Here is a 25956-nt window from a genome sequence, read left to right as displayed (position 1 = left end):
AACCTTCTTCTTTTCGTCTTTTTTTGCTTCATTGCCACTTTGCCTTTTATGTCAGTGTGTTTTATATATCCTGTGTTTGTAAAACATCCAAATATCACTCTAGAACATCACTAGTGGTCAAAACTCCACAGGATACATTCACTAGTATTGTCTGTCGTTTGTTGCTCAGTTCATCAGTATCAGTTCAGCATGATAATAATTTATATTTCTATGGCAGCTACATTAAAAATGATGCACAATGGAAACTATATTAAGACATATACCTTTTTTTCAATTGTATTTGCAAGTCACTTGCCATGTTACTCTTCTTTTCTTTATATACTGTATACATTGATGTAATATCTAAAATATATGCAGTTTTCTAATAAGTCATGAAATTTCCATGAAATACATTACAAAAATAAAGATTTATTATAAAGTTGTAGTTTTTCTTCCCATATTTTACATTTCATATTCTTTTCATTCATTTTTTTTTTTTTGGTTAATTCTTTTCAGAACATAATACTGAAAAGAGGCAACTTTGTTGATGTAACCTATATAATCTGTTGTTTTTTAAGAGAGACTGTGTTTTTGATAGACATGAAAATAAAATATAAACATGTTTATCAACCCCCTATTTGGAAAAAAGTTATTGAATCTACCAAATATTTCGCTTGCCTCATAAACTAAAATACACAATCCTGGTATTACACAAATGTCTGCTGGCACCTCAGACTTCCTCACTATGTGCTTACTTTACGGCCCATTGGGGTTTCTTGTTTGCATGGAAAGTGAAATGAGCTCTGGAGGAATGAGTTGAGTGCGTAAATAGTCTATGCTTCATTCCCATCAGATTTACCAGTGCAAGGGGAGGTAACTAGGAGCATCACTGTTGCTAGGTGAGGATTATTGACATCAGCATACTTGCTGCCTACCTACCTGACTCACTGCTGTGCTCTACAACCTGTGTGATCAGTTATGATTAAGCTACCAGTTAGGACTTTGTGAATGTTTTTTTGGTTTTATTCCACTGTCATCCAGAGCATTGATATACCTCAGCCTATCTCTAAGAAATGGGCAGATCCAAACGAGCTTTGGGAAATATTGATTGACATGTTTTTACCTTTGGACTTACAAACAGAGAGGGAGCCATTCTCTGTCTGCCGGAGCAACATGTCTGGTTATGTACTTACCAGAGATACTTAGTAAAAGCTGTTAAATTGGAAATTCAGACATCGACGAGCCTGCATAGACCGTGAGATGGTTTCTAAAGAAACAAGGGATGTGGAGTGATGCAATGGCGCTCGGACACGGGTCTAAGAAGTCAATTTCATGTGACCAGGGTGTCACACCTGCTTCTCTGAACAATGGGGTCAGTAATGCAAACGCTGAAATACATATATATGTAGTCTGAGGTTTATCAGTCAGTATGTTCAGATCAATTTGTCAAACCTGTGGAGTTGTTAGAGTAGACCATTAATTAACAAAATGCCAGATTTGATTGATTGTTTGGTTTTAGGCTTAGACAGAAATCTCCACAACATTTAGAAGTTGCATTCATATGTTCTTGGGTTCGTGACTCCTTCACACACTGAGTGGCAAATTAATCCAGACACAAAAACAAACCATACCTCAATAAACTTAAAGTTATTGTATCTAGACTGGATTCAAACTGAAGAACTTTAGCTCAAGGCTAAAAGCCACAAGTGAAAGATGTCTGGCTTCCTGCATTTAAAGGAATAGTTCAACATTTAGATGAGAGGATTAATACTACTCTCTTTCTGAGAACTCAGTGCTTATTTCTCAAAAATATTCCATTAAAATCTGTCCTTGTGAGTCCTTTAGTGGACAAGCCTCCCTTGGTTGAGTCTATTTCAGAACATCTCACCATAAGGATAGGGTTAAATATACAATTCTTAAACAAAGATTTGCTCCTTTACAGTAACTGTATGCATATTTTAATTGTAAAACATTTTAAATTTTCAGTGTTTTTAATTCATGATGGAACTATCTACAATAGATGTAGTATAGATATGATTACAGTTGCACATGTTGAATATATTACACCAGTTATTAGTATCTCTAATCATGATCATGTCTCAATAAAGCTAGAAAATATTAGATCACTGTGGGACACTAGCACTGTCCACTCAGACCAGGACAAATAAAAATGTTTTCAGGTTAGCATTTTGCACTATTCTACACTATTTGAAACTCTGGCATATATAAACTATTACTGAGAAATTAACAGAAATTTATTTAGCTTTAAAAATATGTTCTGGTTTTGACTTTTGACCATGATAAGTTGTTGCTTACATGCATGTAGAGGATGGTAAAGTCACCCACCTTTTCACACATCACTGCAAAGATACAATTCATCATCAATGTTCGTAGAAGACTATCATGGTTGTAATGAAAAGCTTAGTATAAAGAAAAATTAATTTTGTCCCCACATGTTGTTTTTTGCACATATAAAATGTAAATGATTACAGATTCAGTATAGCAGCAACAAATCAGGAGTAGATTTTACAGTGAATCATCATTAGTCATTAAAACTGCATATAAGAAGAAAAAAAAACTAGAAGAATATAACTCATGTGGATAAGAATACAACTGATTCACCAATTGCTAAATGTAAAGTTATTTTTATTTTCCTAAAATCTAAATGTAATGTTGGCTGCTTAGATCATGTTGTTTTTTAAGAGGACAGATTTCCCCTGAGGAGATGAAAGGAAAGTACCTAACAACCCAGTGGCTAAATATAATCCACTGGGAAACATCCCAGTGCTCAGTGTGTGCTCTGTTGTACAATCACTTTTCAGTTTTGTTTTTAACATTGCAGATTTTATATTTGTAACCATGAAGAAAGTCACAAATTAGTTTAACTAAAGCCCAGGTTCAGGAACTTAAATGTCTTGATTGAGGCATAAATTCCTTGTAGGCCACGGTGAGTTAGTGTCTTATCTACACAGGTAGTGGCTGGTGCACAAACTGTGGCTCCAACCATCAGGAAGACTCGCTTCTGCAAGTGTCTCCTGGTCTTTCTCATCATCCTCATCATCATCCTCATAGTTGCAGGAGCCAGTCTAGCCTGGTACTTCCTGGGTAAGCATTTTTTTTCTCTTTTTTTTTTGTATGTATTTACACATTTATTCATGCTGTATTGATCTTCACACCTTTCTCTCAAACAGAGTACAGGGTTTGGGTGTTGGAGCCTCGTGTCCAGCAGCAGTACACGGCATACCTGTCCATCCTTAACAGGAACTTCTCTGCTGATCTGTCCTCTCACAGAAGCCATGCATTCAAGAAAGAGGCCAAGGGAGTACAGAGCATGGTGAGCAGGGACCGTTAATTCCTGTGATACTGATGTACACCTGAATAACTTGGCTCACAACCCAAAGGAGCTCAGAGGTGCAGGTTTTCTAAGTAGTTTTGAAGTTAAACTACCTGTCAGAAAGGAAACTAGCAATATATAGATGTGGTTCAACACACTCATGTAAAAAGGTGATATTTTCTTTCTCTGTCTTTCAGGTAGAGAAGATAATGAGGAGCTCTTGCCTTTCTCGATACTTCAACTACACCACTGTGTTTGCTTTTGGGTACTTGGATCAAACTTTTTTACTTAGAAGTACTAAAATATTTGGGAAAATACTGACTAGATAGAATTGACAGAACTCACAGTAAATATGCTTTTTGCTCACAGGGAGACAAATAAGAAACACTTTCATTCATTCACTCATTCATCAGTATGCCTATAATCAACATTTTGAGTGTGCTAATCCTCTTACAAGAGGGGGTATAGCTCAGTGGTAGAGTATTTGACTGCAGATCAAGAGGTCCTCAGTTCAAATCTGAGTGCCCCCTACATGAATCTCTTTCTGATTATTATTCTCAGTTAACTTTTAATAAGCGTCAACTTTGATGTCAAAATTCAAGCATGGGCTTTGAACCAATTTGTATTATGTAATTCAAAAATGTGCGCTTGAAAATTGAGTTTTATAAGCTTTTATATTTAGCTCTGTGCTTGCAGGCTTAATTTTCGTGTCTACACAAATACAATGATCTCAACTTACTGTAATGGTGCTCCAAACAGACCGTAGGCATATACAGTACATGGACCATCAGTTAAAGTCAAATGGCAGGGTGAAAACAAAAGCCATTTTGTGGTACCAAATAGCATCAACAAGACACTTGAAAATGTGAGTGCTTGTACTCCTTCATGCAAATAGTAATGCAGTTTGCTAAGACTAAGAATCTATAAGAAACACAAAGGTTTTACCCAAAAGAGTGTTATACATGTAGGAGATGAACGCTGCCTTTTAATCCCCAAAATGCATCAAATAATTTGATATTATTTTGGTTATTAGTTATATCCAAATACACACTTGAAGTGAATATGCTTTTGCCCAGAGGGAGACGAACAAGAAACACTTTTTTTTTACTTTCATCCATTCGTTCAGTTCATCAACAGGCCTATAGTCAATATTTTGAGTGTGCTAATCCTCTTACAAGAGGGGGTATAGCTCAGTGGTAGAGCATTTGACTGCAGATCAAGAGGTCCTCAGTTCAAGTCTGGGTGCCCCCTGCTTTAGTGTTGTTTGCAGTTTTTCACTTTTAATAAGTGCTAGCTCTCAAAGCACCCAAAGTTCAAGCATGGATTTGAACTGATTTGTATGTAATATTATGTAATTCAAAAATGTGCACTTGAAAATTGAGTTTTGCACCACCTGTAAGCTCTCTCCAAACAGACCATAGGCATATACAGTACATGAAGGATTAATACCTTCATTTAAAGGATATTTCCAGTGTATTTCAACCGATGTATTTTCCATAAATGTGGCCACTGTGGCTCTATGGGTCATGCTAACTTTGCACTCACCAGCTCCAATATTGAGATCTGGGGAAACAAGAACTCGCTCAAAACAACATACATTAGGGCAAACTGTATGAACCTCCTACAGCTTTCCAAATGATTTTTACATGAATCATTTCAAACATTTATCTCTGAGACTGAACGAAAGTTAATATAGAAACTGCATAAGGATCAACATCCGGGGCAGCTTGCACAGAAAATAAGAATGAAGAGGTGTGTGGGGCAGGAAGGCATTTATCGATGTATGAAAGGAAGAGGAGTGTTTCAGGTATGGTACTGCTCCACAACCTCTGCAAATGTTATCTCCAGTTTCAGAGTGATACATAAGTATGAGGGAGAACCGCACTGACTTTTGATAGTCTAAATGCTTCAAATACCTGAAAAAAAGTATCAAACATACACTTGAATGTATGATGGGTTCGTGAACTCTGCACACCGTCTCCTTTACTGCTGGTTTATTTATTTAATACAGCATTTTGGGTTAAACGCCCTTCATCAGATGTATGATTGCCAAAATTGTTGTAATTTCCATAACAAAACAAACAGAGAGCAAGCCACATTCTAACTTAATGTTTTCATATCTCTTAACCACCACAAATTTTGCTCTCTGCTTTGTTTCTGCAGGGAGGGGAGTGTTGTGGCTCACTTCTGGATAGCGCTGTCCATCCCCAGCAGCCATGTTGGAATGGTCACACTGAGCAAGGTCACCAGGAGCCTGGAGGAGGGCCTGAGAGGGTCCTGGGGGTCAGAGGTGGAGGAGACGGCCAGCTTCGATGGATACCTCCTTCACCTCCCCTCGCTGTCCATCAGTGGTGAGAGAAAGAGAGGAGGGGAGGCGCAGAGAGAGAGAGAGAGAGAGACTGTGTGTATATGTAAAGATGAAGCAATGAGACACAGGGATGATAAGTACATTTTTTTCCTTTATTTTCTCGTCTGTCTTTTTGTTCTTTTCCCTACAGAAACCGACTCCAAAGTTATAGAACTTCTCAAAGCCTCATTTGGTATAATGATGCATTTTCATTTCCTTATTCATAATCGCAATTATGGTTTCATTCAATGCATTTTGATTGATCTGTGAGCATGCAGCACAACATTAATTTGCATGCACATGAATTTTATGCACGCAAACAACTGCAGTGTTATACATGGTTGTTCCCACATGTAACTCCAACACTGATAAAATTATTTAAGTTATTTAAGCTTTTAGTTTTATATTTAAATAAAACTAAAAAGCCACATTAGGCAGTCTTATCATTTACTATAATATGACACATTTAAAGCCTTTATCTTGACAAAATAGTAGTATTTTGTCATCAATTAGAGAAGAGCTTAATTTCAAATTGAAATATCTGTTATTGGTGTTTTTCCACCAAGAACATTAAGGATTTTATTAAAGTTAAGTCCATTGCAGTAGTTGACTAATCATTGAAGTTGGCATATTGAGATTTTTATGTTTTCGGGGGATGGATTCATCTATGATTTTGAAATATTGACCAAGGACTTCATAATGTTGGATAATAGATAAAACCATTTGTTAAGGATTAGGGTTGTTAATGTTGATGTTGTCATTCATCTCCTACAGTAACTACTGAAACACAAATCTTAGTCAAATTTACTCCCACACAAAGACAGTTTAGTTCTAACTCACCTTGTTTGTTTTTTTGTTTTCTTCTTTCAAGACTGTTACCGTTATCAAAAGTTGGAATCAAGCGGTCCTGTGGCTCTCCGTGGCCCCGACACGCAGCGTTCTTCCTGCATGTGGCACCTCCAGGCTGCCCCCAACTCCCAGCTGGAGCTCCACATGGAGTGGCTGCTGCCAGAGTGCCGGGACAGGCTGGTGGTGTACGACTCCCTCACCCCCACCGATATTCACCTCATCACCTCGTGAGTTTCATCCGCAAACAAGTGTACAATTAGACAGATATATATTAACCCTCTGTTGAACGCCTGATATCGGTCGGTCACTGTCTGTCAACACCTTCCAAAGTCGGTGCATAATTTGAGATTTTGATTTTTTCACTAACTTTCACTAATTATCTTTCCCTCCAACTCCCTCTGTCCATCTTTCTCTCTGTCCTTCCAGTGTTTATGGCTGCAGCAGACATGAACGTGTAGTCCGCGTCCTGTCGTCAGGCGAGTGGATGACGGTGGTTTGGAAACAGGGTCTGTACAACTACAAGGACCCCTTTTCTCTGTCTGCACAGGCCTGGGACCATCGGGGTAAGACCACCTAAATGTTCAGATCTTCTTTACTACAAATGTTACATACACAGACTGAAAGGAACAGGATGAATTCAAGTACACTGAAATATGAATGATTTGCTCTGCAATTCAGCCTCAGTGACATTACCATCAGTCTCAGCTGATTTTGCAAATATTTGGTCATAAACCAAAGTATGATCTGATGATGGCACTAGAGTAAAAGTGTTAAAAGCTCCACCATAAGTTGCCGAGACAAACTCCCCTCAAACCTACCTCTAACAAAATCTATCTATATCTATAATTGATGATAAATTGATAAAATTAGTACACAAAAACATGACTTATACTGTTTATGCTGAATCATGACTGGTCTGTCATGTAATATGCAAACAGTTACGTAGGAAATACGTGGTTTCCTGAAAATTGTTGCACCACATTCGTAAATAATATATCAGTTAACAGAGTTCCACGAATTGTGTTGTAACTGACAAACAAACTGTCATTGTTTTGTGTACTGTCAGGAAATATCAGTCAGCAACTTGTCGATGCCTTGGCGGATGAATGTATATGGGTGTTGGAATGTAAGAAGAGACAGATGTTTTAAAATAAAAGGGAAGGTGAGGACAGCCTTGGGGGCTTCTGTTGGTGTTCGGGGGGTTGTTTTGCCAGTTGGCCTTTTTGTCTTTTTGCTTCTAAGGCTTTTTTGACTTCTTTAAGTCCTAGAGAGGGTTTTTCTTCTTTTTAACTTTTACATTCAAGTTTTTGTATTTTACTTTTTATATTTTGTGATACTCATTTTTGTAAAAACTAAATAAAAATGGTTTGTATTTTTATACACTCCAAACAAAGCTCCTGACTTGTGCTCATCTCTGAGGTCTTCTGGTAGACCTAAGGTAAGCAAAAGACGTTAGGGCCAGGGCATTGAAGCCATCCTATAAAAGCAGGCGAGTGCCCTCAATTGACAGAGTGGGCCTCCTCCAGAGGTAGCCTGTTAAAGGGCCATCTTGGAGTACTTTCAAACCTCCAACACCTATTTGCACCCACACATTTTCATTGTGACTTGGCTGTCAGGCGTTCCTGACTAAATAGGCCTGTTTAGAGTGGTTCAATGACAGCTGGTGGTTATAGAAACCAGGCTGAATTTTGGTTTCCTAAGCAGGCTGAGATGGTCTCGTGTGTCGATTTTGAGAACCTGTTTGATACCTTGGTCAGAAGTAGAGAACAGCCATCTGCCGGTGCCTTATCCACATCAGCAGGGGGTATCGGTTTTCTAGGGCAGAAACCACCACAAAGGGATCACCAAAATATCCCAATGCTTCTTGAAAGAGACTTAATGGCAGTCTGTCCATTAGTTGAGAGGACTTTTAACTGAAAATCACAAAAATGTCAACCTCATGGTGGTTTTTGAGTAAAAATTAGGTGATTTTGATGGTTCTTGACAGACCTATTCTTTGACTTCCTCTTGCAAACACAGTATACCATTAAATGTTAATTCCTTTTTTTTGTCTGTTTACCTGCTGATCTTTTCTTATGTCAGTTGATTTGTTTGTTTGTTCTTGGTGGGCTATCTATGCTATATTGACTGGTTTGGTTCACTATACTACTATTGTGCAAGCACTTCCTATATACACTGTGGACATAAGTGCAATATTAATATGTATATGCTTTGCTGTCAGTGTTCAACTGGCTTATAAAATCATTTTAAAAAGATACATAATCTGGGAAACAAGAATATCCAAAGAACAGGAAAAAAACAAAGTTGTGGTTATTCTGCAGCTACACACCCACTTACATTTAGCTAGAATTATAAATGATGTTATTTCTGCCTCTAGGGAAAGTCCAAAAACACAGTGGAGTGAGTCATCACCAACTTAGCTAAATTATAACCAGTTTGGACCTGATTTGGCCAGGTTGTATCAAAACTTGCAGACAATGATGGAAATCTGAACCCAGAATGATAGGTGCCACAGAATTCAGGATTAACTTTTTATTATGCATTGGAATATTTCTTGGCTGTGGCTCAGGAGGTAGAGCAGGTCATCCATTAATCAGAAGGTTGGTGGTTCGATTCTCAGCTCCTCCAGTCTGCATGTCAATGTGTCCTTGGGCAAGACACTTAACCCCAAATTGCTCCTGATGGATGTGCCATCAGTGTGTGAATGTGTGTGAATGATTAGATTTCCTCTGATGGGCAGGTTTGGACCTTGCATGGTAGCTCCTGCAGCCATTCACTGTATGAATGTGGGTGAATGTGATTCATAGTGTAAAAGTGCTTTGAGTGGTTGGAAGACTAGACAGGTGCTATACAAGTACAGTCCATTTACCTTTCTCTCGCTGTCTGTCACTTTTTCAGACTGTAATTACACTATAGAGCTGAAGGCAGTATCAGGGATCCAGGGGGCGCTGAAGACACCCTTCTTTCCCAGCTACTACCCCCCCGACACCAACTGTACCTGGAGCTTTACTGTGAGATACCCATGTCTTTCGTTGATTTGTTCATTTATTCATCAATCTATTCTGTCATTCACTCAATTGCATACATCACTTAACCCTTACAGGTCAAATTTGACACATTTTGACATAGCAGAGGAATAAAAAGCCCCTTAAACACCATTCTTTTCGCCTGAAATTGTATGACTTTCCCCAAAGTGACCTAGAATATACAAAAATAGGACATATTTCAACTTTTTAAAAAAAAAATTGTGCAGCTGATATTTGACCAATATTTAATTTAAAAAAAAAAATCAAAAATCACCTCTCAAAAATGTTGTTGCATTCTTCACATTCAATAACATTCATTAAAACCATGATGGCTGTTATGTTACTCCTATTTATAGTGTGACCATGAATGTTTTTGCTCAATAAACAGATAGTGAAAAACCTAAAGAATACACTTTCTGCTCTCTGAGAGTTTCATTAACGATTAATGACCCATTTATTAATGAGTAATGAAAAATAGTGTTGTGGTTCAGAAATTTGGTGTAGAGACTAATTATGATGGTATACTGTTGAGGGTCAGAATATGGTAGTGTGTAGGGTACAATATGTGAGGGTTGAAGCTCTGAATCATCTCATATCACAATGTTATATACATTTTATAGGAGTTATATGTCTGCAATTGTGTTTTTGTATTTTTTTGTGTGTGTGTGTGTGTTCAGATGCCCAATGTAGGGATGGGCTTGTCTCTGGCATTTGAGGGCTATGAGCTAAGCAGAGCCAGCTACAACCAGGCCTGTACCCAGGGAGCGTGGATCATCCAGAACCGCAGGTAGTCCGTGCCACAGTGAGTCCAGCTCGCCTGTAGGAACCGAGGGTGACTCGGCCTCAATGGTCAGATTAACCTGCAGTATGAACTAGAAATACCGCCTCGCAGTCGTATGCCTCCGTCAACCAGTCAAGTTGCAGTTTACATCCATGTCTGTCCAGACTCATTTAATATTTGTAGCAAAGGAATTTAATACAATGTATTAAGTGTATTTTCCTTGTATGTGTTCACATGCTTGGCCAATAAAGCTGATTCTGATAGAACACAAAGTTGTAGTCATAACAGTAGGCGAAGCTTCAGATATGGATGTTGCTGCAGAGAAGCTACAAATTCTAAACGTGGATGATTCACACACATCTTCAACCGGGCAGCACAGAAGATCTATACAATCACCACAGTTTAAAGGTGGGAACCCAAGATTAGTGTCACCAATTCAGTATCTGACAAAATGTGAAATATGGTCACAGTCACCCCTTCTATTTTCTGAGTTATGGCGTCAAATAATGGCCAGAAAAGTGTTTTTGCAGAACATTTTGATGTCACAGTGAAGTTGACCTTTGACCTTTTGGATATAAAATGTCATCACTTCATCATTTGTGTGAAACATTGTCATAATTAGCACATGAATTCTTCAGTTAAGGCCAAAAAACAAAAAAAAAAACAAAATCTTATCAGTTCATCCTTGAGTCCAAGTGGACGTCTGTGCCAAATTTGAAAAAAAATCCCTCAAGGTGTTCCTGAGATATCGCGTCCATGAGAATGGAACGGACGTAATGCCTCTGGCTATGGCTGTTGCTGGCTCAGACGCATAAACATGCCCATCATAAGTTCTGAGAGCTCAGTGTCATCATTTTTTTGTTTTGTCTGACCAAAACTGTCCAAAACCCATAGATGTTCAATTTAGAATGATATAAAAAAGAAACAAAACAACAAATCATCACATTTAAGAAGCTGGAATCAATGAATATTTGGCAAATTTGGTTGATAAAACAGCTGAAACAATGAACCAATACAAATTCTGGCTGATTAATTTTCTGTCAATTGACTTTTATAACACGGTAGGATACGTGCCTAGATCAACCACCATAAATGTGAACTCTCCTAATAACTAATTATTACTAATTAGCGGTGTGACTCATGCTAGACGATTTCTCTTTTAATCTATGTAGCGCACAGGTGTTTGACCTTCAAATGAGAACAACTGGAAAGTCTGCACACCACAACTTACGTATATAAAAATTTTTAATACGCACAGGTTTTTCAGGTCGAGTCTTACGTTTTCTATAGCCTGCTTCTTCTCACACAAACCACATATAGGGGATAACAATAAAAGACATTATAAGTGCAGAGACATCATGTAAAACTGTGCATATTTCCAGCTAATTAGTCCATCTATTTTTAACTGTCACCTGTGTGTGGTTTGGTATTTGACATGAAGTTTCTGTGCATGTCAAAGTTTTCCATGCAAGTCGCGACGTGCAGACTATTCAGTTGTTTTCATTCATGATTTAAACAGTAAATGATAAAACCAATGCAAACTGCTTGTGTTAAATGGGCAGAATTATTACACTGTATAAATGTTCTATGTCATCATATTTTCCTGAACTGAACAACAGGGGGCGACAGTCTCCCATATGAGCTCAATATCCTATAGATATCAACATAACTTTTCATGTTGTTACACTTTTTACTTTAATTTAGAGGCGTTTTTGGACAAGATGAGAGTCAAATACCTTTCCTGAAGTTACTTTATAGTCATTTAAACACTCCTCAACCTGTAGTTTTCCACCACAATCTGCAGTGTATGTCTATTGTTTGCTGCAGGGAAACATAGTTGGCTTTCAAGTCAAGTCCAGTCAATTTTCATTTATATAGCCCAGTATCACAAATCACAAATTTAGCTCAGGGTTTGCTTTACAATCTGTGAAGGAATTCAACATCCTCAAGCCTTAGACCCTCAATTTGTATAAGACAAACCTCAGGAAGAGCAACAGAGGAGGGATCCACCCAATAGATGTTGTGTGTACAGAATAGACCAAGATAACAAAATATACAGTATATTACATAGCAACTTCCAGGTGCTGCCAAACAGATAGGACCTGAGGCATATGACCTCCTCTCACCATACTCCCTTTGAGTTCCTTTTGTTTTTAGCATCTCTGTCTTTTTTGTCTTTCCTCAGACTCTGTGGCACCAGGGGCCTGCAGCCATACAGCGAACGTCTCTTCCTGCTCTCTTTGACAGCCACTGTTGTCATGACATCAGAGGTGTCACTCACAGGTCCGGGCCTCCAGCTGCAATACAGTATCTTCAACCTATCAGATCGTAAGTTGTGAATGCAGGAGAGACAGGCAGTACATTTGGATAAAAGAATTGCTAATTAAAATGTTACTGTTTTTGAACAGATTTTATGTGTTTGCATGTGTTTGTGTGTTTTATAGCTTGCCCAGGTCAGTTTCTGTGCACTGTGAACGGCCTGTGTGTTCCTGCCTGTGATGGAATCAAGGACTGTCCCAGTGGGCTTGATGAGAGGAACTGTGGTATATGTTTGGTTTTTAATTTATGAATTCACACATCCTGTACAGTAGTTCCCGTCGAAACTGAAAATGTGTACAGAATTGAATGTTATGCCACTTTTGAAGATAAGAAGTTGCCAGTTTTGTATCATAAAAACTGCTAAGGGCAGGATTGCTCAAGCATCTCTAACATGAGCTTTGTGAGCTTGTTTCTCATGAAAGCAAGCCGACTTCAAAATCTGAGAGTGATGCTGATCTGATCTGATGGGCCTTCTTCTCTTTTCTGTCTCTGAATCTACTCGGATGGCAGACAGTATCTGGCAATGTGAAAACTTGTGAGATTTGGCAGCTTGTCATGCTACAACGTTATAATCAGTTTGACTTTTTGATAGAAGTTCGTGTGTCGTAGCAACACCATGCAACCAAGAGATCATAGACATGTAATAAGGCAATGTAAAGTGAAATTCAAGTTGCTGTGACTTCATCAAAATGATGATATTATGAGTACAAAACTGCCTATGCCGATCAGATAACTGCTTGTGCCTTCTGGTTTAAGTATTTACAATAATTACAGTATGTACAAAACAACCCCACAAGATAAATAGCTCAATAAAAGAACAATTTCCAAACTTACAAAACTGTGCACAAAAAAATGTAATTTGTGCAGATAAAAACAATGTAAAAGATAAATAAATATATAGATGCAGGAGTGCAATTTTTGTAAGTGGTGTTCAATAAGCAAGGTAATATAATTTATAGATAGTATATAAAATGCAAATGATGCAGATGGTGCAAAGATTGAATAGGGAGTAAAAGCATTTATCATGTGATATAAACACATTGGAAAGTATATTAATATATTAATATTTAAGTTTTGTTGTATGCTTTGCTAATTAGTTGTATGATATGATATGGAGAATTTCTGTTGCATAAAAGATGATCAAATGTGTCAACATGTGCATCAGTTGTCCATTTATGTACCCCAATATTCTTTAAAACAATGTGAATGAAGAGTATCAACACACAGCAGAATATCACCTTTGTTGCTTCATGTTAATGCTAAAGTGTTTCTGTTATAATGTCTTTCTGTTGTCATTCAGTGACCCAACGACTCACCATAGTTCATATGACAGCCTTTTACTGCATGTCTGCAGTCTGCTGCGTATACACACATGTGAGCTGATACATTACCTTGTGTGTGTGTGTGTGTTTTTTAAGTGTGTGTGGCACAGTACCAGTGCCCAGAGGACAGTCAGTGCGTGGACTACTACAAGGTGTGCGACGACCACCCAGACTGCCCCGAAGCCACAGATGAGATGAACTGTAGTGATGGTAACACAGTCAAATCTACACATGGACGCAGACATTCACACAACATTTCAAAGTGTTCCATGGCCTTTTGCAAAATGAAGTACCCTTAATTCTAATCTGTGTGAAATTGTGTGTGTGTGTGTCCAGGTGTGCATTGTACAGATATGACCTATGTGTGCGCTGATGGAACGTGTCTGAAGAAGCCAAACCCAGAGTGTGACTTCATCTCTGACTGCCCTGACGCCTCCGATGAGAAACAGTGTGGTGAGAAGCTTTTCTATTTTTATTTGACCTCAATTCAACTTCGATTGTATTTTTGTCCTGTGGGCACTGGGAAGATTTAAACTTACTGAGTGAAAACAACTTGCCAAATATGTATATATATATATATATATATATATATGTGTGTGTGTGTGTGTGTGTGTGTGTGTGTATATTATGCACAGACATTTCACAATGCACATTTTTAACAGTATCTTTCTTAAACAGGCATTTTCTCTCTTATAAAGACATCATGTCAAAGCTTTTTTCAACACAAACCATACATACATCTGTGTTCACATCTTTGTATTTCTGTGTGCACACAGACTGCGGTCTGAGGCAGTTTTCCAGCCGTATTGTGGGGGGGACCAATGCCACAGAGGGGGAGTGGCCATGGCAGGCGAGCTTGCAGGTGCGAGGTACCCACATCTGTGGGGGTGCGCTAATCTCCAACCAGTGGGTGGTGTCTGCCGCCCACTGTTTCTATGACGACCGGTAAGTGCAGGAAGAGAGCGGAGGGGAAGTGGTGTGTGGTTTGAGGTGTTAGAAAGTTCTTTTAAAACAAAAAGCAACCTGAAACACTTTGTTGAGTTAAAATTAAAAGCTTTTACTTATCTTCAGCAAAAGATATTTATGCACTTGAATGATGACTTTATGATGAAGCATTCTGTAACATTTTAGCACCTTTTTATGTTTTTTATGCACTTTCTAAGCTCTGTTTCCTCCAAACTTCCTTTATGTTCAGACATGCTGTTGTGTCTTTACTATACAAGGTTCAGTTGTGATGTCTGACACAGCCATGAGAATTTACTGTATGTATTTATTTTGTATGTATCTTTCAAAGCCAGCATCAGCTGGCTGGATCACAGCCAAAACTGTGGCTGCCTGCAACATCCTGTAAAGGATAATGCAGGCAAAGGATAAATCTCATAATGTTTCTTGTATGGTGATTAAAAGCTTGTGCAGCTTTCAGAGAGTTTTGAAATTTTAGTGGATGAGGAAGATTTTGTTCTCAAGTAGAAAGTAAGTTTTGAAAGACAGGAATAGTCTCTTAAGTATTTGTTGGCAACAGTCAACAACTGAAACTACTTATAAAATCATTGAGGTATGTTATTTTAACTTGTGCTATAGGGAGAAGAAAAAAATCTTACTTACTGCCCCTGTAATACATAACAACTCTTTCTTTCCTCCTCTTCCTCTAGTCTCTACTCCCCCTCGGTGTGGACGGTCTATCTGGGAAAACTCCTGCTCAGCCGCAGCAGCCCCACTGAAGAAGTGGCGCGAGTTCAACGGATCCACCTTCACCAATACTACGACGATGAGTCCCACGACTATGACCTGGCCCTGCTGAAGCTGGACCGGCCCGCCTCCATGCTGCTGGCTGGACACGCTCGCCCCGCCTGCCTGCCTCCACCCACGCACCAGCTGGAGCCGGGCCTGCTCTGCTGGGTCACCGGCTGGGGGGCGCTCCGTGAGGGAGGTGAGGAGGGGAAGAGGGAAATGGGATGGGTTTGGGATATAGAGAGAGGACAGAGGGTGAAAGGTTGGTCGTGGAAGTAGCGTGGTTGGTAAACGATGGGTTTAACTGGCAAAAACAGAGTATAGCAGTGGTTCCCAACTTTTTTTTGCTTGTGACCTCTCAAAAGGAAGCAACCCCTCATGAAAGGTTGCAGATTTACAACTTGTGGGAAGGCATAATGAGTTTATGTTAACCTAACCTATGCTATTTGGTAATTCAGTTATTGCTATCATGTTTTGTAATTTTAAGCATGTTGTGTTATTTTGTGAAACCATATTAAGCAGAACAATTTTTCTTTTTTCTTTCCTATCAGATGGGAAATCTTGCAGCTGCTCAGATTTATCTTCGGACCCCTTGAACGGGTCCCAGCCCCACATTGGTTCCCCCATTGCCCTTGAGTAACTGCAACAGTTAGTGCCCAGGACAGTTACTCCAAACAAGTTTGTTGAGTTCATTCACAATAATGAATTCAACAAATCCCCAAACTATTGGCAAGCCACTTGCATTGTTACAAAACTGCCATTCTTACAAAATATATCTCAGAACTGAAGTTAGAGGAATTAGTTTTCCTGCATCTTGCACAATAGGAAGTTCCATTGAACTCTTTGGTTTAAGATAACACAATATCATGACTCATAGAGAGTTTTAAATTAAACTATGTAGTTTCATAAGCATGAACCGTTTTATGATGCTCTTTTATTTGGTGCTTTAGACTTGAAGGTTTGTTTTATAAAGACAGGCGTCCAAGCACACTTTTTTGTTTTGTTGTAAATTTGTTTAGTTTCTGTTAGATGCTGACCACTAAACTTTTTCCACTGCCTTATGCAATGCAGTATTCTCACAGGAAGCGGTTTGATATGTCTTACGCGGTCTTCGAAAGCCCAATTCTTCTGGGGCACTTTGAAATGAGAGGAGAGAGATGTGGTGAGTGTTTGTGGTGACATGAAGGAAAGTGGGTCATGCTCTCATGACAGTAGAGGAAACATACACGTAGTAAGACTAAAGAGCAATGTAGCATTTAGATTAAAGAACTAGGAGCAGATAGAGTGTAGATAATAATAACCCGATGTATATAGAGCTTTTCAACATGTGCAAAGTGCTCCACGGAGACATAAAACCAAAAAATATCAGATCAAAGTGGAATAAAAATAATTAAATAAGATGGAAAATAACATATTACACAAAAACTTATTTGCACTAAAACAAAGGAAAAACAAAAAACAGCTCAACAGAATGCAATTCTAAAATAATGTGTTTTAAAGAAGGGTTTTAAACAAAGAAACAGTTTAATCTTTGAGTAATGTGGGTGGAAGTTTGTGGGTTGTGGTTTCTGGTATCACGATGAATTAAATGAGGGAGGTTCAGCCTGTTTGAACAGGAGATCTTCACACGCAGTTTCACAGAAATTCAAAGATTTACAGTGTTTTGCAACTTGTGAGAGAAAAAGCTTAGCTAGATTTCTAGACATTAAAGTGCGGTTACACCACTATATTTCCAGTGAAGTGGTTTCTTTTCACTGTTAAGATCAAAAATTTAGTAGATCTTATGCTGGTGAGTAACTGAACACATAAAAAAGTACAACTACAGCCATGTAAGACATTTTCAGACTGGTTATTGTAGAGCGTTAAACACAAATACGTTTAATGATTGATTTTACAAGCTGAGTTCTGCTGAAGCTGAGGGATCTGTGTGACTGCAGTTTGTGACCTATTTCACTGTGGGTTTGTGTGGTTTGTAGTTTGCTCATATAAAGTGATCTGCAGCCTCTATAATTCACCTCCCACGGTGAAAATCTTAGTTTCAGTTCTCTGCAGACACGCTATTAGGAGGAGGGGGAGATTAATGCAGACTTTTGGATTTATTATGAGAGTTTATGCATTGTCTCAAGTGTATAAACAGGAAAAGGATGAAAAGAGGATTCATTTTTTGGCCTTCACTGGCTGACCTTTGCCCGCTGACCTCTTCCAGGCAGTGCCAGTAATGTGCTACAGAAGGTGGATGTTCGCCTCGTCAGTGAGGAGGCCTGTGTTCGCACCTACGGCCACCTGGTGACTCCCAGAATGCTTTGTGCTGGTTATCGCAGTGGAGAGAAAGATGCCTGTCAGGTACACAGAAACACATACATAGATATAACTATTCCCACTTAATTACATGATCCAGTTTGAATTTAAAGCTGCTCTAATCAATATTTTTATGGATGAAATGAAACTTTGTATTTCCTCCCGGATCTTTGCAGTTCTTTAGCATCTTTAAATCCTTTATTTTGTTTTTACAGCCCACAACTTTACTATTTGGTTCACTTTCATCAGTCTGATTAACCTTGTTTTTAGCTGCAGCAGGCAGCTAGTTTCAGTGAAAAAACTCTGATAAACCCACTGAAAAGAAAAAGTTAGCGACTAGTTGGTTAACATAGTGGACCGTTTAGCAGATGTGTTCCTCAGGAGTTGATGGAGAGTAAAAAAGAGGTAAAAAGAGAGTGAATATTGGACTTAAAAGTAGTCAAATCAATGATAATGTTGCCGGATGTGCAAAAGGACAACTGTTAGCACATTTGCCACATCGTTATAAAGCAGATTTTTAGAGTCTTTATAATTGGCACTACATATAGTTTTCTTATATCCAGTAATGTTTCTGTAATATTTTATAATTTTATACACTGAAATGTAAATTTTGGTATGTATGAATTGGGTCATGGTATATTTAGTCTCTCTCTTTCTCTGTTTGGATTTATATCTGCCAGAGGGCAAAGAAGTGGAACTGATTTAATGAAAAAATAAAAATTGCATGTCCTCCAAACAAACCCTGCTAGCTATTGCAGCTCAGTGTAAATACAGATAGGCCTATGTCGGGTGCAACTTGAAAATCCCCTGAGAAAATATCCCCCAGCCCCCATAAATTGGCCATAAAATGGGTCTTAAAAGCTGGACATGCATGCAATGAGTGATGTCATAGTTGAGTCACTGGTATTGATCATCAGCGCTGAGCTGTCAATTATTATGGTCATTTTTTTGTTGTAGAGCCATTCAAATCTTACACCCTGCCCCTTTAACATTGCCTGTCTCTGTCAGGGAGACTCTGGCGGTCCCTTGGTTTGCCAGGAGCCGTCAGGTCGCTGGTTCCTGGCCGGGGTGGTGAGCTGGGGCAAAGGCTGCGGGCGTCCAGACTACTACGGCGTCTACACTCGCATCACCAGGCTCAACGACTGGATCAAGCAGGTCATCAGCAACTTCTGAGTCATTGGGGACCTTCATCATTTTTACATCAATATCCTCATCAGGTGAAGCTAGGTGAAAATTAAAACATTAAACCCATGAGCTCAAAAAAGTGTCAGATTATTTGAGATTTCTTCACTGCCAAAAAGCAAAGTGGTGAAGTTTGAGAAGGCTTTATTCTAAAATCAGGAAGAAATAAAGCTAAAAATATTCATGTGGCACATTTCAGAAGAGATGTGTGACCAACCAACCAGCACACAGGAAAATGAGTCACGCCAAAAAATAGCAACAACAGCAAGGGGAAATGAGTATGAATGAAAAGCAGTTTTCAGAAGTGATAGTGTACAGAGGAAGTACTTTCTAAAGATGTTTGATCATGTACCCTCTTACAGACTGACTCCATGTCAACATGTTGAACATGTTCCCCGTAATAAAACATATTTCAGTTTTGTAATCAAGTTTGCAAGTACTGATTTACTGTGTGTGTTTGCATGAACGAATGCGATTCTACAGCCATGCTAGCAGCAATGTGAGCTAAATGCTAATGTGAGCATGCTAACAACGACAATGCTAACATGCTGATGTTCAGCAGGCAGTTTACTGTGTTTACCATCTTAGTTTAGCATATTAGCACGCTAACATTTGCTACTGCATTGTAAACCAAAGTACTGTACAAATTATAATTTTGAAATGATGTAAAGTCACAGGGTCACCAAGGTCCTTACAATCCATCCTGAGGGGACGTTAATTTCATGGTAACCCATTCAATGGTTAAGAATTTTCACTTAAAACCACATATGTCAGCCTCATGGTGGCTCTAGTGGAAAGGGCAGGGGATCACCAAAATCAGCAGGTTACATAATCTGGGCACTGTGGATATCTGCACCAAAATTCATATTTCAAGATACATGGAAACTTCGATCTGCTGGTAGTCAGGGAATCCAATAATTGTTGAGATATTTGAGTGTGGACCAAAGTGGTGAACAGACTGACAGACCAACTTTTCCATCCTCAGAGCCAGTGTATGATTATGTGACTGATACCTCCCTCTTTTGGAAATACATGGAACTGCAGCCGAGGTAATACTTAATCCTATGACATCTGAATTCACACGATACAGCATGCAGGTGTAAGGTTTAATGTTTCTCTCACAAGCTGCTTTTCACAGTGCAAGTGGTTATTTTCGGGGTCTATGAATCACTGCATCCGAAGAGAGGCAATTTTTTTTTTTTTATCTTTTCAGCTGATTTTATTTTCAACAACAATATTCTCAAAGGGATTGGGAGCAGGTGCCAGAGCTTGCCTTCGCTCCCTGTGGCTGGATGCTTATGAGTCACTGTGGTTTGTAAACAAAATTGGGGCAAAGAGCGTTTGTCCTCAGAAGTCTGATTGGATTCTGGTGAATGACAGAAAAAGAATATCGTCAGGAGACAGAGAAACACACCAATCTGTCTATTTATCTATCTATCTATAGTCTTCTTCTTCTTTTTCACCCAATACCTTTCTAATATTCCTCCCTCTCTCCTCGTACGTCTCCTCTGTGTCTCATTAACCTCTCCCCTCTTTCGCACATCTTTTTTTCCACTCTGGAAATGAGCCCTAATCCTTGGGGGATATTTCAATATTTGGAAGTTCCCATTTTCAGTGTAATTGGTATTTTATTAGGCTGTAAACCATAATGACAGTTCTGCTCTATGAAGCATAACTACAGTGCTCAAACTGGCCTCTGGGGGCCACAGAAACCATCTATCATGGCAGTTGCCTTTACAGTAATGGTCAGTGCTTATAAATGACCTTCATCATTTGCTATGAAGCATGATTTTCACTGACATTTACACCTAAAATAGAAGATATGTTTCTTAAACCTTCAAAGGATTTTTTTTTTTCAATGTTATTTGTTAATGACATCAGGATTTCTGGGTCATGAAGTTCAAAAAGTTTTCAAGCTCTTGCCTCTGGCCACCATTAGAGGACGCCATTGAACAAAATTCCCTCATGTGCATTACAGTTTTTTTATTTGAAACACTGATGCAGTTCTCAAAACATCAAGAGTGTTCCCAACAACAATCTATTCATCCAGCAAACATTTAAGTCATGTATCAAAGGTCAATAAATTCATCAACGAGTGCGTCACTGCCAATAAACCAAGTCCCTTCATCCATGCTCCATCAAATGTCTCAGTAACTGTGTCAGCATGACAGAGTTTCTTTATGTAAAATAATGTCAAATGAGTGAATGAGCTCATGTCATACATACACCAGTCTCAAGAGTCTATACACATCTCTCTCACTATAAATGTTCACCTTTCCGGTCTGGCCTCCTGAAAAACCAACAATTTAAATCAGTCTATCTGACCGCAGCATTCGGTGTGACATTTTCCCTTAAATGTGCACATATCTCTGTTATAATGTCCTCACAGGCAGCGTGTAAACTCTGTCCTCTGTGTCTCCTCCTCGGGGGCCATCTCTCTCTCTCTTTCTCTCTCTCTCTCTCTCTCTCTCTCTCTGACCGAGCACATCACATACTGTGTATACTTTCCTGTTGACACTCTGTGATGTCTGCCTGGTCCAAAAACTCAGGTTCTCCTGTGTTGTGCAAATGATAGCTGAGGAGTTGTGCTTGTAAACTACGTTTGACAACATCTGATAAACTGTGAAGCAGAGTGCTGACTGTAGCCACAGTCACCGGCTGAGAACACAGCACTAGTGAGCAGTCCTTTTGCTGTGGTTATGACTAAAAGCGCAAAACACAGTATAATGTAATTGACGAAAAATTGTTTAGTTGGCTTGTTGTTTTGTCTTCTGAATTTTATGGCAATTGGTGAATTTTGTTGATGTAAACTACAGATGCTATTGTCTAAAGCAATCACAACTTTTCCAAAACACATAGATTGGATAAATCTTAGGTTGTTCAACATCTTGTCAAGGACAATTTACCACACAGACTGTTCAAGCCTTAGACTGACCTACTGCAGGGGGCACCCAGAACTGAACTCTGACCTCTTGATTTGCAGTCAAATGCTCTAAAACTGCACTATACCCCCTTGTTCTCTGAACACAAGGCCCACTATTTTTGTACATTTGGTGAAATGTGAGCTACTGTGGCTGGACATGATTTAAGCTGTCTGCTTCAGACCCTGAGAGCTGTGTAGCATGCTTGTTTGAATGTGTAACCGTGTTCAGTATGAATTATAGCAAAACCTCTCATAATGACCCCTTCCTCTAAAGAAACAGTCCTGGGTTGAGATTGTATGAAAAGGCCCTAAAACAGTATTAAAGTATTCCACAATTCCTATGGCTAATGGCTATTGGTGTAGCTAAATGATTATTGCTGTGGCTGTAATGTTAGCTATAGCTGCAATTGTGACTGGCTGGCTACTCTTTACAGCATCTAAGACATCAGCCAGCAATACAGTGTGCAATAGTAAAGCCAGAAACTCTGGAAACCTGGTCGTGTTACACATACACCACTAAGAGTTCAGGAATAGCTCCACCTCAACAATCAACCAACTCAAACTAAGCAATGCAGTAAAATCTGAGAATAAATGTGTTACTACTGCAATTGAATTACTCCGTTATCATTCTTTTTATGACATTTCCAGATTACAGAAACATTTGAATCATTTTATGTTTGAAGAGTTATATCAGTTGTAATATTTGGCATGTGAGGATTTACACAATGAACATTTTGAGTAATATAAACCATCAGAAAGGCCCGATGTATTTGAGGATATTTGTACCTATACGATTTCTGTGTAAAAAACAACAAAAAACTGCATATACTGTTGTGAGAGAGTGAATTACAGTATGGTTTTGAGAATTGCACATATTGTTTTGAGTAATTTGAAATTAAGCTGAAAAGCAATGGATAAATTGTAAGATAGCACTTGGTTACATAACAGGGATTTTTCTATTCACAAGGTGACTTTTTGTCATCAACAGATATCATATGATACCACATGACCCAGTGGGGGAACTTGAACCTACAATCCCCAGCCACAGAGGCCGATGCCTGATCCATTAGGCCAAAGAAAACATAATGTAGAACTAGGAAACAGATACGGAGAGGCTGACAGACGGGAAATTGCCACAGGACAAAATAAAACTGTTTTAAGTGGTTTTTAACTGTGATTCAATTTCAGTTGTTGGTGCTAGTTTAGAGAAGTCTTCCAAACTGGGCCACTGAGCTGAAGTTGTAACAAACAAACACAAAAAAAAACACCTCCAAACTTCCTTTCTGAGCCTTCCAGATAACATCACACACATATCCCCAGAGGTCTCAAAAACACGGTTCTGGTGTGTGTTTACCCTCTAAAAATATGATGCGTGTCTTAAAATATGTGTCATTATAAGCAATGCAAGATCATAATTGTTATTTCCCTGGGAGGTAAAAGGAAACTGCAGTTTTTTGCATAATGAGTTGTTTCCCACTCAGACACTGCAGAGTTTAGGCTTTTCAGGTCATTGATTGACAGCATGTAACGGTGCACAGGAGGTGATGATTGAGGTGAAAGAGGTGTCCTGAAGCTCCTTTGAACTCATGTATTCAGACAACTGAGCAATTCATCCATATATACAGATCAACCAAACAATCAGTATGGTTATCAGGAAGGCCTAAGCATATAAATGAATGCAGCCCAAAGTAGAAGAGTGGTTACAAAACTTGTGCAGAGGAGAGAGCCAGAAGGAGGAGGCCAGCAGACTTGGCGTGGGATGTTGATTAAATTATGGACATCAGCCATCTTGCTGCTCTTATGTTTTGCTTTGACTATGACAACAGTTAAGAAGACAGATGGAGCTGATTTGATTCCAACCAACAGGACAGCATAATGTATATTGCTTTTCAAATTTTTACTAGACAGTGACCACAATATTTACATTTACAGGCTGTATGAACAAACAAAGATGCGAGATTCATGACACGTGTAATAGAAAAGCCATATTTCCCCAAAGTTTTATGTGTTTTATAATGGCTATGATACTGTTACAGTCACAAATCAAGAAGCAATAATCAAGCAGAAAATCCCAAAAATGGACAGAATGATTGTTTTTGAGATGTTTATTTCTGTAATCTTTTTTTTTTTTTTTTTTTTTAAGTAGAGGCAACCTTGGAAGCTTTTGAATGGCTGGAAACAACTTCTCTTCCATTTTAAGCTGGCAGAACTTTTGTTTTTGAAAGAAAGAAATTCATATTGGGAAGGAAATAAGGGAAAGCAGAGATGATTATGAGGAAAAACAACAAGCTGCGGCCAACCCTGTTGACTGTCGACACGTTCCTCTGGTCACTCAGCTGTTTGTGAAATAAATAGATATCCGGTGACTCTATGGTGTCAGCTTGAATTTGGTGTAAACGATATGTTCTTTCTTCTGAAAGGATATTTATTTTACATTTGAAACTGGAAATCACTGTGACAAATTCAATTTACAATTCCACATTTCCTTCAAATGTGGAATTATTCCTTAAGACATATTTCCACTTGACGACCCAGGTGGGACTTGAACCCACAATCCCCAGCTCCGGAGGCTGATGCCTTATCCATTAGGCCACTGGGCCACTGACAACTAGAAATAAAATAGGAAAATAGACAAATAGGGATTGACAGACGGTATCAGTTGATGATGATGTTGCTTTTCCAACAGCTTTCTGGCGTCAGTATCGAGGATCTGTGTCCCACAATTTCTGCAACATTCCGAAAGTGACAATCCAACATTCACACCCACTTGGACAAAACTAAGCAAGATTTAGTTTTTATTCATTCATTACGTAACTATTTCTGTCACTTCTTATTTAAAGACTATAGCAGAAATGCCTTGCAGGAGAGATTGCCGAAAAGTGTGCACCGTTATCACCATATTTAAACTGTTATCCCGTCTACCCCCTCTTTCAACGTGGTCGGACAACACATCTTACGTACTAGGTCTTTTCTAACATAACTTGGCTCTAATTCAAACTTTGTGTTCAACAAGCATCTAAGGATGTCAACACGATCAGCAGCGGTATCAGTTTTTGCATGAGTCATTGTTTTTCCAAAAGGAAGAAAGCGAAGACGCTGAACCGTGTGTAACTATAGATGTTGCTTGAATTTTATGCCTCACTAATGTGTTGAGTAAGTTAAGTCATTTTCACAATTGAGCTTTTTTGTCTTTTGCCTTTCAATGTACAACCAAAGACATCTGTCTGTGACATAACCTGTTCCAGGTTAAACTGCAGAATACTGTATACAGTAATTGACAAAAGTTGTTAACAAGGATTATTGTTTTGTCTTTTGAATTTTCTGGCAACTGGCAAATGCTGTTGATGTAAACCAACACTGCAGATGCTATTGTGTTAAGCAATTAAATGTAACACACAGATTATTCAATGTCTTGTTGAGGACAATTTTGAACTATTCATGCCTTGGACTGAACCACAACACCCTAACAAAGGGGGCACCCAGAATTGAACTGGGGACCTCTTGATCTGCAGTCAAATGCTCTACCACTGAGCTATACCCCCTTGTTCTCCAAAATCCACTATTTTGCTACATTTGGTGACACATGAAAGCTGTCACTGAATTTGGTCGCTGTCCAGAAAAAAAGGGGTCTTATTTTTATCTAAAAATGCTTGATTTAATTCAAGCTGTCCTCTTCAGACCCCGAGAACTGTATAACGTGCTTGTGTAACCATATTCTGTGTGATTCATAGCAGCCAGGAAGGGGATGACTGAATATTAACTTCAGTTCAGAATAAGAACAAACCTATTATAATGACCCTTTATTCCAAAGAAATAGTCATGGGTTGAGATTCAAGTATCTAGGTCAAATATGAAAACGCCCTTA

At 38.8% G+C, this 25956-nt stretch overlaps 1 protein-coding gene and 4 non-coding genes across 5 annotated transcripts; 3 read left to right on the top strand and 2 right to left on the bottom strand.

Moving 5' to 3' along the window:
- Nucleotides 1–1276: 1276 nt before the first annotated feature.
- Nucleotides 1277–19559, top strand: LOC121883467 (transmembrane protease serine 6). Its single transcript, XM_042391750.1, has 18 exons — nucleotides 1277–1351; nucleotides 2952–3084; nucleotides 3171–3313; nucleotides 3511–3578; nucleotides 5477–5664; nucleotides 5812–5853; nucleotides 6532–6736; nucleotides 6936–7072; nucleotides 9408–9520; nucleotides 10213–10322; nucleotides 12502–12644; nucleotides 12761–12859; nucleotides 14054–14167; nucleotides 14294–14410; nucleotides 14734–14902; nucleotides 15610–15887; nucleotides 17895–18031; nucleotides 18995–19559. The coding sequence occupies exons 1-18, from the start codon at nucleotides 1277–1279 to the stop codon at nucleotides 19157–19159; spliced, it is 2436 nt and encodes an 811-aa protein (XP_042247684.1). The 3' UTR covers nucleotides 19160–19559.
- Nucleotides 3772–3843, top strand: trnac-gca. Its single transcript has one exon. It is a non-coding gene; the product is annotated as a tRNA-Cys (tRNA).
- Nucleotides 4493–4564, top strand: trnac-gca. The gene has a single exon. It is a non-coding gene; the product is annotated as a tRNA-Cys (tRNA).
- Nucleotides 19560–24618: 5059 nt separating the features above from the next.
- On the bottom strand, nucleotides 24619–24691 carry trnar-ccg. Its single transcript has one exon. It is a non-coding gene; the product is annotated as a tRNA-Arg (tRNA).
- An 870-nt stretch (nucleotides 24692–25561) lies between these two features.
- trnac-gca lies at nucleotides 25562–25633 on the bottom strand. The gene has a single exon. It is a non-coding gene; the product is annotated as a tRNA-Cys (tRNA).
- Between the last annotated feature and the right edge of the window lie 323 nt (nucleotides 25634–25956).

Source organism: Thunnus maccoyii, chromosome 2 (genome assembly GCF_910596095.1).
Source record: "Thunnus maccoyii chromosome 2, fThuMac1.1, whole genome shotgun sequence".
In the NCBI taxonomy this organism is placed as follows: domain Eukaryota; kingdom Metazoa; phylum Chordata; class Actinopteri; order Scombriformes; family Scombridae; genus Thunnus; species Thunnus maccoyii.
Note: the sequence above shows the minus strand (reverse complement) of the source record. Positions and strands in the feature narration are given on the sequence as shown.

Bases quoted from the DNA above. Each gene is read 5' to 3' on its own strand.
- LOC121883467 (XM_042391750.1), top strand. From the start codon at position 1,277: ATGGCGCTCGGACACGGGTCTAAGAAGTCAATTTCATGTGACCAGGGT. The intron at 5,665-5,811 runs GTGAGAGAAAGA...TTTTCCCTACAG, and splicing joins CCCCTCGCTGTCCATCAGTG to AAACCGACTCCAAAGTTATA. The intron at 14,168-14,293 runs GTAACACAGTCA...GTGTGTGTCCAG, and splicing joins TGAGATGAACTGTAGTGATG to GTGTGCATTGTACAGATATG.